Raw genomic sequence first — 12,638 nt, 5'->3', positions numbered from 1 at the left:
TATCCCTCTTCTATCCGCCTCCCACTCTCTCCCTATTTATTTCAAAACCCCCTTTTCTGATGAAGGGTCTCGGCCCGAAACGTCAGCGTCTCTGCTCCTATGATGCTGCTTGGCCTGCTGTGTTCATCCAGCCCTGCACCTTGTTGTCTCAGATTCTCCAGCATCTGCAGTTCCTACTATCTTTTCTCTTGCTGAAGGGGTTTTCACTTAGAACAACTTTTACTTTAATTTGTCTCCCCTCCAAGTCATGGTTGTCTCTATGGCTACCCACCTGGGTCTCAGTTATGCTCATCCCTTTATGGTGTATGTGGAATATTCATTGCTTCAGTCCTACTGAGACTCCCACCCTCAACTCTCTCTCTGATAAATTGATGTTGTTGTCGATGCTGCTTCCTGCTCATGACGAATTGGAAAAATTAAAAATCAGTTTTGCTTCCCAATTTCTATTCTTCTTCCACTGAAAACTGGCCCATCTTGGACTCTTGCCTCTGCATGACTATATTGTTTCCATTTCTGGGGATAGGTAGTCTACCAATCTCCATTATAAACCCACTGAATCCCTCAGTTACCTTGACTACATTTCTTCACACCCCACGTTCAACAATCACTCCATTCCACTCTCCCAGTTTCTCACACTCTGGAACAAATACAACAATGATCCCTCCAACATGTCCTTTTTTCCACCCCCCCAACCAAAGATGCCCCCGCTATTATGTATGAGAAGGCCCTCAGCTGTGTCCAACCCTGTTCCCACACTTCCTCCCTACAAGAACAATTACTGGGTTCCCCTCATTCTCAGCTTCCACCCCATCTGTCACTATATTCAACAGAATCATCCTTTGCCATTTTTACCACATCCAGCAGGGTTCCAGCACCAAACACAAAAAGGATTGAAAATGTTAGTAAAAAGGACAGACAGAAAAAAGTAAAATACCTCCACGGTAAGCATTGTGCAGTTACCACGCTCTCAGTGACACGCTGGTCTACATTTCATCACCAAATACTTCCTCATCACCTCTGGGCACCTTCCTATGTAATTGCAAAGGCCATTTCACCTTCTCGCTCACATATTCTCCAGTCCCAGGAAGGCCTCCAGATGAAGCAGCAGTTTGCTGGTACTTCCTTCAATCCATTCTACTGTATTCACCGCTCACAACGTGGTCTCCGTTACATTAGTGAGACCAAATGCAGATGGAGTGACTACTTTGCAGAACATTTCCGTTATGTCCATAAGAATGCCCCAACAATAAAATCAGCTTTCTCCCATGTTAACATTTCCACCTTGGCTTGGTGTAGTGTTCCAATGAAGCTTAATGCAAGCTGGGAGAACAAAACCATGTGTTCCACTCATTCAGGCCTCAATATTGTGTTCAACAACTTCAAAAGCTACTTTATATCTCCATTTCTCCTTCACTACCATTGGCACTGTGTTTTGCTCTGGACACCCTCAGCATCTATTCTGTTCACTGCTTCTCACCTTTTCTCACCAACCCCTTTTCAGTTCTGAAGAAGAGAATTATCAAACTAAAAAGAGAGTGTTAAATTACTTCCATCCTCCACAGATGTTGCTAGACCTGCTAAATTTCTCCAGGTTTTTGATTTTATTACTCATTTAATTTTGCTGATTGCAGCTTTGCAGGCACCCAGCCACACATCAACAATGTTGCAGATGATGAACTATGTTTAACCACCAGTTAAACCCAGAAAGGTCATCAGAAAGAGGAGACATTTAATCCTTGGTGTCTGCTGGCTTAGTACCAAGGAAAAATTGCTTCTGCGAGCTTCTATAAAAAGGAATGACACTAGAGAAGCATTGATGTCCAACATACCATATTCTTCTTTTAATGTTCCTAACCAATTCCTGTAGGAGGAGAGAGTTGGGTCATACAGTAGATTTAGTACTGGACGGCATAAAGAGGGATGTCACAGCCTCAAATTTGTACCATGACAAGTAGTACGTGCAATAAATCGGTCAATAATAAAACATGGCCAACAAGATTTTCAGCAAAGGGAATCTGTCACATTTACCTGGTCTAGGCTAGAAATGCAAATCCAATTCCACAATATAGAAATGACAGCCAACGTCATTCAGCGGTATAATAATTACTGTAGAACAAAAGATAAATACTGGATGGATCTCACTAGTAGCAACCCAAGTACTGATCAAAACACAACTCTAACAATCTGTTCATTGACATCTGAAAACTGATGTGCAAGTTCAGACTAAATCAACAGCCTTATTGCCAAGGTCAATGCAAGGGTCATAGAGGTGGTGTTCTCCTCCTCCAGTTGTAGGATTTAACAAGTTGAGGACAATGTTATAAAGATCAGTAGGAACCCCCAATATACCAATTACAGCAGGCCACTGGAACCTCCTGCTGCCCAGGGACTTGTAATCAATCCAGCCCCCTGGATCCATACTCAATGTTAAATAGCAGTTCGAGAAAGCAAGTTAGTTGGTAGCTGCTGATGTTTATGTGATATTGTCATTGCAGGTGATCCCAATTATAGGGTTGTTAGGTTCTTTCAAAATGATTCTGTTGAATTGTTCAGAGACAGCAAGAATTGCAGATGCTGGAGTCAGCGTCAACATAGCAGGTCAGGCAGCATCAGAGGAGCAGGAAAGTCGACGTTTTGGGTCGAGACTCTCTCTCAGAATTCCAACATACTCTTGGCTTGTACCTCGTACGTAGTCAAGAGGTTTTTGGAGACCAACACATGAGACTTGCACCAGAAATACCCATCCTCTACCCAGTCTTGAAGCCATAATAATGTGGATAGCCTGATCTGAACTGCCTTCATGATCCAGAGTAAAATAGGGAATTTTAAGCTCAAAAACTTAATTGGATTTTGATACTTTTGGTTCAACTTATAAAAGAGTTACATGTTTGGCCTGTGGAGAAACTGAATTTTAATGTTGAGAGAGCAAGAGAGCCCCAGATAATAGATTCAATCTTGCTTTTAGCTGAATTGCATCGTATAGTAAACTAAACATAGGCTAAAACAGTATTGTAATACATGCTGTTAGGTTTAAAGGCTTGTGCTTAACCCTGTTAAAAAGTAACATTAATAAAAACAAAATGGCCAGAGAGCAGTACTTGAAAAATCAAAATATCTACCACTCAATAATCTTTGAATCAAATAAAATAATCTTAACTTTGCTAGATTTTTTGGAAGAAATTCTGCCCTATAAATTTCACACTACACTACAGCTATGGTCCCAGTGGTGTATTTTGTGTTGTTGGTTGCAAGCTGAACGCAAAACTAAAATGATGCCCCAAATTTGATTGCTAGGTACAAAACCACCAGCAAGTTGCAGCATTTTACTTCAAGTATGGAACTAGTTGTACCACACCCACACATTTGGCAATTGGCTGCAGTCATTATCTTCAAACTAATGAGAGACAAATCATCTCTAACATTTAATTTTTCGACCAAAAATATCACCTCATCATTACAAGATTGTGGGTAATATATATTCTTAAAGGAATGGATACACTTAACATTTCAATTATTTATTATTTCATACCACCTGAAGAAAACATTAACTTTCAAAGCTGAAAATATGAATTTGGTCATTTTGACTTGGAGTGCAATGCTCAGTTAAACACTTACAATTTTACATGTAATCACTGGATGATGACAAAGTAGAAATAGTACCTTAAAAAGACAGTTCTTCTGTGAAAAGAAATGCATTTCCATCTTAAACACAGTATTGCTTAAACTGAAAACAATTTCTAGACCACTGCCCTCCTGATTTATAACTTACTTTGCAATTGAGAACAAAATCAGAGAAATGTTCACTTAAGTTCTACTGCACTTTCAAATTAGAAATTTTTAACATTAAAAAGTCTGATTTTATTTTGAAAGTGATTGGAGCAAACAAATAGGTAGTACATTCACTAAGCAACATTGTGAGCTGCATCTATACACTCAAATTAACTGCATGTGAAAAGCTGAGATCAATATTGACAAAGCCAACTGGTCAAATCTTTAAGATAAAAGATCTCCAATCTGGTCCCACCTGAATTATAATACAGATGGATGAATACATTTTCATGCCCATCATCCCAGCTTATTAAAATATAGCAACTTTACTTACCTTTGAGGAGGAAGATCAATTTGCTTCATCTGAAAGTTGCTATTCATGACTATTTCATGAGCCAGAGTCATATTTGACAACCCTTTTGCAGTCTCCATCAGGACATCAAAAGAAACCATTTTAGGAGGACTTGCTGCAGTGACAAAAAGAAACCTTTAACAATCTAGACTCACGAAAATCTTCAGTTGCATATTTCAACTATTTGTATTTACCACTTGGAGGAAAACACATCTGACTCCAGTTAGCATTTATAATTTAACATTTGCCTATAAACCTGGTAATGAGGAAAGTGTGGGAACACACATCAGACATGTAAACAAAATTCAAAATTATTGTTTTTCTCCTTACAGAAGCACATTCTAACATTTTTCTGCCTTGTGGAAACATATCCAAGAATTGATTTCACAAATCCACAGATCAATCTTTATTCTTCCCATGTTCCTCAGCTTCTCAAAATTCCATTTTTACTCACTAAATCAATTACATTTTTAGATTTATGACCAAATGCTCAATTACCCTATCTAATGCAGTGTACCACGAGGTGAGATAGTACAGCAAGTTAAAAAGATATCATTTTGTTATTTTTGGAACAGGTATCTGAATCCCACACAAATGGGTGGATCTACTGACTTTAAGGCTCCCAAGTTACATGAATATTAGGAAGTAACTCTGTTCCTGACTGCCAGCTATCCATGTCAGAAGACTGGTCTCAATTACATAAACAGAATACTATTCCAAAAGACAATAAAGGCCTCATTGATAGTAGAAACAAATATCCCAGCAGCAAAGTATAAGATGCTCGTGAAGTTAAGATTACGGCATCCTCAGCTGAAATAAAACGCACTTCATTTTTTAAAAAAAGTCTGAATTACACTGAAAAGATGCAAGATTTGGAGGTTTCAATATCTCCAAACCCCCAGCCTCATCCCATGACCAACCCTCCCTCTCATCCCCGCCTCCTTGACCTGACACAACCTGTCCATCTTCTCTCCCATCTATCCGCCCCTCCCATCTCACTGATCAATCCCCACCACTGCCTACATACACACACCTATCATCATCCCACCTACCTTCCCCAGCCCCCCCCCTCGTCTCTCTATTTATTTCTGAGCTCCCCTCCCCCTCCCCATTTCTGCAGAAGGGTCCTGACCCGAAACGTGAGCTTTCCTGCTCCTCTGATGCTGCCTGGCCTGCTGTGTTCCTCCAGCTCCACACTGTGTTATCCAAGATTTGGATGCTCCTCACTGTGAACAGAAGGAGAAATTATCCACTCAAGAGACTGGACACAATCAAACATTCAAACTTTGACTCCAGATTCAAAAGGTCTGCCTTTTATCTCAGCTCAGAATGCCTTAATTTTAACATCACAAGAGCATCCTATACTGTATATACCTCTGGGATCACAAAGAAGTAGTATTTTAAATGAGAAGGATTAGCCCTGACTTCTGAACCTTTTCCCTCATTCTGTTGCATCCTGCCTTGGAATTATTCATTCCTCCACTGCTTTAATCTCCATAATTTTAATGGCTCGGGCATTTAATATTCTGACAATAGTGTCAAAGTCCAAACAAATTACTGTATATTGAATGAAAAGGTAATCTGAAATTAAAATCCTCTTTGATTTCCGATTTAGCACAAGTCTGATCACCGATCATATTCCCAAATTAACAGTACAGAACAGGCAATTCTCTTCATATCTAGTAAGAAATTACAGCAGCCCTTGGTATTTGTGGGGCCTCTGCAGCATTTTACCCCAACTGCTATTTAAATGCAGATGTCCACAGGAGAACACAACCATTAGGTCCCAATAAAAAAAAAATTCCATTTTGTTTTACACTTGTATGTGCACTTTTGAAAAAATATGCCTGGCTACTATCCGAATCAATGATATGGTGGATGACATTAACCACATGCATGAGGTCTTTCAAAATGCACTGCTGTAAAGTAACTACCATCACAGGGATCTTATGGTCCAGTGATTGTGTCCCTACTTCTGGACCAGGAAACCCCAGGTTCAAGGTCCACTGCTCTAGAGATGTGTAATAACATCTGTAAAAGATTGATAGAATTTTTTTTTAAAATGGACCTCCCCTTTAAGGGTCAAGAGGGAATTAAATCACTTTAGACAGACTCAGAAATACTGGGTTATCTTTAGTATGAGAATTTCATAACAATGGCCTTCAGCCAGTAATATTGGTCATTGAAATCTGAATACTGTTCAGTGGCAAACATTTATAACCTTGAAATAAGAAACAGAAAATGCTCAACATGTCAGGAAGCACCTGTGGAGGGAAAAACAGAGTTAAATGTTTCAGGTCAATGGCCTTTCATTGTTCACGTGTTCCTCTTGCCATAGGTGCTGTTTGATGTACCGAGTACTTCCAGCATTTTCTGTTGTCAATCTGATTTTCAGCATCAGCGGTATTTTGCTTTTGCATTCAGCTTCTTGGTTTAGCTGCCTATACTGGGATAAGTAAGTGGTGAGAATTGCAGAAGGTAACAGATAAAGGTTACCTTTAGCAATCTCACTGTTTCCTTAATCCACATGAATTCTTATGACACTGGTTGGCATTTTGGAGAAGAAATTCTTCAGACTTCACCACCGTTTAAAATATATAGACTAATTGATGCAAATGGTGTAGCCCAATGGCTAGAATGTACAAACATGCAATCCATCCTGGGTTCTTTTGCACTCATGTGGATACACTGTCTTAATCTTATACTAAAAGACTATAGTCCGTAAGAAAGAAGAACAGGAGTAGGTGGCCAACACCTCAAGTCTGCTGCACCATTCAGTAGAATCATTGCTGATCTGACATTCCTCCCAACCGCTTTCCTGCCTTTTTCCAGTAACCCTAGATACTTGATCAGTAGAGGAAATCAATCTATCTCAGCTTTAAATATACACAAGGATTCTGCCCCTACAGCTCTCTGTGATAAGGAGTTTCAAAGTCTCTCAACCCTCAGAGGAAACTCCTCTTTATCTCAGTCTTAAATTGGTACCCCTTTATTCTGAGACTATGTCCTCTGGTCCTAGACTCTCCCATGAGGGGAAACATCCTCTTAGCATTTACCTTGTGAAGCCCCTTAAGCATCCTTTATTTTTCCAAATAAATCACCTCACATTTTTCTAAACTGCAGTGAGCCAAGTCCTGACCTGTTTAGCCTTGTATATTTAAATAAAAACTTGGTAAATGGACACCAACTACTTATTACTGAAGGCAAACATTAGGTGCTTCTTGCACGGTAAATTAACACAATTTTGCATTTAACCAAACCATCACAGAATACATTTTGCAAATTCTTTAAAATGCTGGGCTCAAAGACGTACAGGCTGGAGAGCTGGGTTTGCTAGAAGAATCACTACTGAAACTTTGTCGAGCGTATTCATAATCACTGGAAGAATTGACACTATCTGACCGCTCACAAGAGTCAGTGTCACTGTTCAATGATTCATCATTCAAGGAATGTTTCTCATTACTGAAAGGCATCTCCTCACTGCAAAAAAAAAAGAGCTAACATAGAAATTTGTTATTTAAAAAATACTGTTCATTGGTGATTTGGATTCATCTTTAACACTTTTAATTGGGATTTTGTAAATTAACTTGGAAGAAATGATAAGCATTTGAAATAATACAGATGAACTTAACAATAGAGTGGTAGGATAAACAAAAATGCTAAGTGTTATTTGGTCCTCAGTTAAAATATTAGCAATCCCTTACCCAATACAACAGAGTTAGTAGACTTTTAAAATCTAAACTAATTAAAGTGTGAATAGACTTGACTAGTGTACAAGCAATAAGTGTGAAATATAGCAGAAGTCTGATCAATCCTACCAGGTCAAAGAAGGGCAAATAAATTATACTTTTCTTGATAAAACAAAATTTTAAAAAATAAATTGACTTTCCAAGGTAGGGCAGAAAACAAAACATTTCTTAGTGCAACATTACAGGAACTGTAGCAATCCACCAATACAGTGTTTGGGTCAGTTAATGACAGTTATAACTGCTAGTGTGCTAGTGACTCATACCAGGAACAAATAGAAAATAAACCTTATCTCCCCATCTATTAATTTTTATTTACAGCACTGCACATACATGTGATCCGTTGCTCCCTCCCCTACCCCATCCCATGACTTTCAATTTTTCCTCATCTTTGAATAGCAGTCCTAGCTAATTTTAATTTTAGAAGCTACAATCTGATAATTTAGAAGAAAAAAAAACTTGGTGACAATGCGACTGCAGCAGTGAAGGTATTCTCACTCCTGCCATTTGATAGTTTCAGCCTATATTTCAGCCATGCACTCCCCTCCCATTTCATTCCAGTATACAACAGTCAGAACTTTATTGATACTTGCGTGTTTGCTTCTTAGATACACATATTAGAAGGGAATAATAAAGGCTTATTAACAGTATGATTCGAGCATCACTGCATTTTTCCCCTCCACAATAGGCCTATGGCAGCTGTTGTTTGTCTCAGTTTAGACGATTACAAATGGGACCAATGTCAGAACTGAAGGGAGATCCAAAACACATTTAATAGGAAAGCACATGGTGAACAGGTGAAAGCATGGATTTGTCACTATCCATATTCTTCATTACAACTTTGGCCCAGATCCAAGGACCTGCCAATCACTTAAAACCTTTTCTTTTTGAAAAGTACACAAAAGAACCAACTGTGACAAGATTTTTTAAAGGCAGCAAGCGGCTAGGTTTGGAATGCACTGCATGTGTGTGGCAAAGACAAATTTAATTGTGGCTTTCAAGAGGAAACTGGATAAGAACCTAAAATAAAACAATGCAGAGCTACAGGAAGAGAACTCAGGTGAGGGTTAGCAGAATTGCAAAAAAGCTGGCATTGGTTCAACAGACTGAATAGCTTCCTTTTGTGCTGAAACTGTTCTATGGTTTATCTGTTCAATGATGGATGCTACACCCAATGCAAAAATAAATAAGTTATTACTGCTAATACTAGTCTCTTATTCATTTTTGTTCCAGAATGAAAATATTGCTTACCTTTCAAGTTTAGTAACTGATATGCAATACTGTTGTAAAGCTAAGAGCCTGAATTGAAGTCCACCTTAAAAATAAATGTAAAATTCATCAAAATACTAAGCTTTTAAATGAAAAGAAATCATATTTTAATATATGAATACAAGAACACAAAACATTGGAATTGCAAGTGGACATACAGCCCATCAATAAAATCACAGTTGATCCAATCTTGGCCTCAAATCCATTTTCCTCTTTGTTTCCAATTATCCTGGTCTCCCCTTTCACTCAAGAATCCCTCTGTCTTAAATGTACTAATTTAAGATGTAGCCACAGCTGTCACGTAGTGAATTCCAAAATACTACAACCAGAGGAAATGCCTCTTTAAATGGGTGACCCCTTATTCTGAAATTAGGCCACTTAGTCCTAGATTTCCCTATGCACCGAAACATCCTTTCAGCACCTACCCTGTCAGTCTTCCCCCCCCCCCCACCGTCATATGTGTTTTGATAAGATCACTTTTCATTCTTCTAAAAATGTCCAATAGATATAGGCCCGACCTGCTCAACATTTCCTCATAAAGCAACCCTTTCATCCAAGGACTCAAATCAGTGATACTTCTCTGACAGTCTTTAATGCAATTTATTTTATAAAAATTCATACAAAGGAGACAATAACTACAAGCAGCATGATATTAGTGCGAACTGGAGAAATGATGGAACTAATTGTGTGGCAAGACAAGTCAAAATTGTGGGCAGATTTTGAGAGTCTCTTGAAAACATGAAAAGTGATCAAAAGGATCATAACTGCATTGCATTTGTGTGCAGCGTAATTCATGATTGAATAAAGTTGCCAGTTAAATTAAACTGTAGCAGCTGAGCACAAGTTGGTAGCCTTCTCATCTCGGAGTCGGAGGTTAGTGGGTTCAAGTGACACTCCAGGACCTAAGCATAAATATACAGGTCAGACCTTCCACTGCACACTGATGGAGTTTTAGATCCAACAATGAAAAAGTGAAGCCCCATCTGCCCTCTCAGTTGGGCATAACAGATCCCAAGATATTATTTAAAGGAATAGCAAGGGAAGTTATTCCTGATGTCCTGACTAGTATTTATTTCTCAAACAATACTGAAAAAAATGATTGTCCAGTTAATAGCATATTTGTGAATGAGGCAGCTTACTGTGCGCACCATGGTTGTAGCATTTCTGACATTACAGGTAATTTACACACTTTTGAAATGCTGTCAATTACTTTGGGACAAACAGATTGTAAATGCTGGTATATAAATTACAGTTTTTAGTTCATAAATCATGCAAATTTTGACTTGTGCAAAAACAACTTAAACAGCAGCATCTACCTTGTGTTGCCTCCCTTCAGTCTGTTTCCAAGACCAGCTCATAACTAAGAGCGTGTACATTTCCTGTTGTTTGGCGTTGTCAACATTAAATATCCCCCAATTTCAAGTACTGTACTGCGGTATCATTCACAAACATGAGTCATGCGTGAAATTTAGTGTCAGCTCACTATTTCACCATGGAAACATTAGAGCAAATCAGATTGTGCCCATAAATGCAACCATGGAGGTATTGTAGCTATGTCCACGGGAGATCTGTACATTTCCAAATAGGGTTTACGAACATAAATCAGGACCCTGTCAATCTTTCAATGGCTAACTCATGGGAATGAACGGTAACGGTTTGATCTTTACAGCTGCCCCAATGAACGGAGTTATAGGAAGTAACGCTGAAATCAGGAAATCGAATTTGGAATCTTTCAGGTCGTATGGGCCAACCACTGATTCTCACCATTTATTTTAGAAGGTTACTGAGAAACAGTTCATCTCACATCTCAATTAAGCAAAGTCAACAATTTTGGATAGCAGACTTTACATGCAGGTGATTATAAAAGATCAACACATTTAAAAAAAAGAATAACAGTTTACTATTCCAGTGGGAATATCAGGCCAGTGGTCAAATGTTTCTGAGCATGCTTAAACTACAGTAAAACAACATGCCAAACATGCCCCCCCATGTAATATCCCATTATAATTGGTGTATGCCAGTCTTTTCACTGTGCATCTCATCTCTAATCGTTTTAACTGTAAAACTGAGTCGTGTTTGTTTACAGTATTACTCCCTCCAGTTGACTTAATGGTACAGAATAAATGCTACATAAATAAACTAGGCCATTAAAATTACCAATCTTACATCAGTACGGAACTGTCTCCATTATTGATGCCTATATTTACATATTTAACTGCGGAAGAAATGTCATTCTATAATTTGACCTTCCCCCTAGTAAGAGCTACGGTACCACCACTGGCAGAATTGTGTAATTACAAGACATTTTATAGTAAACAGGATGGTTTTGTAATTGTTATAAATTCCTAAAGACATAATGACTGACTTAAAGATAGGAACTGAGTTCCGTTTTTATCCTCCCGTCCGATCCCCACCGCCCGACCCCTCTTTCTCCCATGTTCAACCTGAAAAACACATTCAATAGAGAACATGTCCATCTCTAAATTTCACTGAAACTCGACTAATAACAACATATACGATCACCTCCAAACCCTGGTTTCAAGTAAAAAGTAAAAGTAACAGTTTTTGGAAGAAATATGCACTTAGCACAATATAACGCAGCAATTCTTTCAACCACTAGATAAACTGCTTTCACCCACTCAAGCATGACCTTTGGGGTATTGAATACTCAAAAAAAAATTAAATTTAGAAAGCTGCATCTCGGTCCAAGTATTTGTGTAAACACAAACTCTGCAAAAGCTGAAGCAAACCGGGACTGTAGTCGAAAATCTTGGAGCAGCCGGAGGACTGGGAAAGGTCAGTGAAGGGATGCAATGCCCTTTCTCTCTCTTCCTGCACTCGGTGCAATAACACAGCCGTACATGGGGAGCTGAAGCTGGTTTTTAAAGCTCCTCTTTCCACGTCATGCAGGCACTCATGTGATCGGATAGAGAAAGAGACCATAACAAGCCGGAAAAACATACACATCAGCAGCACTGCCAGCCTCCTCCCACTGCACTTGGGAGGCCAGTGGTAGTGCCCCTACCTCTGAGCAAGGGGATCACGGGTTCAATTCCCCAACCAGAGCTGCATCATAACATCTCGGAACAAGTTGGTTAGGAAAACAAGTTTCTTGAACTCGCTACACACAGCAGCCTGCCGGGGGAGGGGGAGCCCGACACTCGCGGTGTCAGCGGCAACAGCTGGGATGGTGCAGTGCCAGCTTTAGCCCGCCCCCTCCTCGGGGAAACTGAGCGGAGTATACTGGGCTCCGGCTGTCACCCGTGTTTACGGGAACGCCGGGGATGAGAGGGCTCGGATTTAAAGGGCCACTCCGTGGGGTCATCGAGATCGGGGGGGAGGTGGGTGGCTGGTGTAGGGGGTAGACATTGCAAGCAAAAGGCGGGGGGGGGTTGCTGCTCCTGCCCTGATACACACCCTTCTCCTCCAAGTGACAGACTATCGGTCACCCCCACCCCCTGGGTCCGCTCTGCTGGTGAAGCTTTGCCCCCCGCCCCCCATGC

At 39.7% G+C, this 12,638-nt stretch overlaps 1 protein-coding gene across 8 annotated transcripts in view; it reads right to left on the bottom strand.

Moving 5' to 3' along the window:
• LOC109919034 (T-complex protein 11-like protein 2) overlaps positions 1–12,638 on the bottom strand; it is a 40,789-nt gene that overhangs the window by 27,991 nt on the left and 160 nt on the right. Inside the window, exons 1-4 of one of the 8 annotated variants that reach the window (XM_048610230.1) lie at positions 12,161–12,482; positions 9,118–9,181; positions 7,434–7,617; positions 4,103–4,235 (exon numbers count right to left, since the gene is read on the bottom strand). In XM_048610230.1, the coding sequence (XP_048466187.1) occupies positions 4,103–4,235; positions 7,434–7,593 (293 nt within the window). In that variant the 5' untranslated portion in view covers positions 7,594–7,617; positions 9,118–9,181; positions 12,161–12,482. Of the gene's footprint in view, positions 1–4,102; positions 4,236–7,433; positions 7,618–9,117; positions 9,182–10,451; positions 12,098–12,160; positions 12,483–12,638 lie in introns of those variants that run through there. The other 7 variants (XM_048610228.1, XM_048610227.1, XM_048610225.1 and 4 more) reach the window with 7 other exon arrangements.

This window comes from Rhincodon typus, chromosome 22, assembly GCF_021869965.1.
Source record: "Rhincodon typus isolate 14 chromosome 22, sRhiTyp1.1, whole genome shotgun sequence".
NCBI lineage: Eukaryota > Metazoa > Chordata > Chondrichthyes > Orectolobiformes > Rhincodontidae > Rhincodon > Rhincodon typus.
The sequence above is the reverse complement of the archived record's forward strand: the minus strand, read 5'-3'. Positions and strand labels throughout refer to the sequence as shown.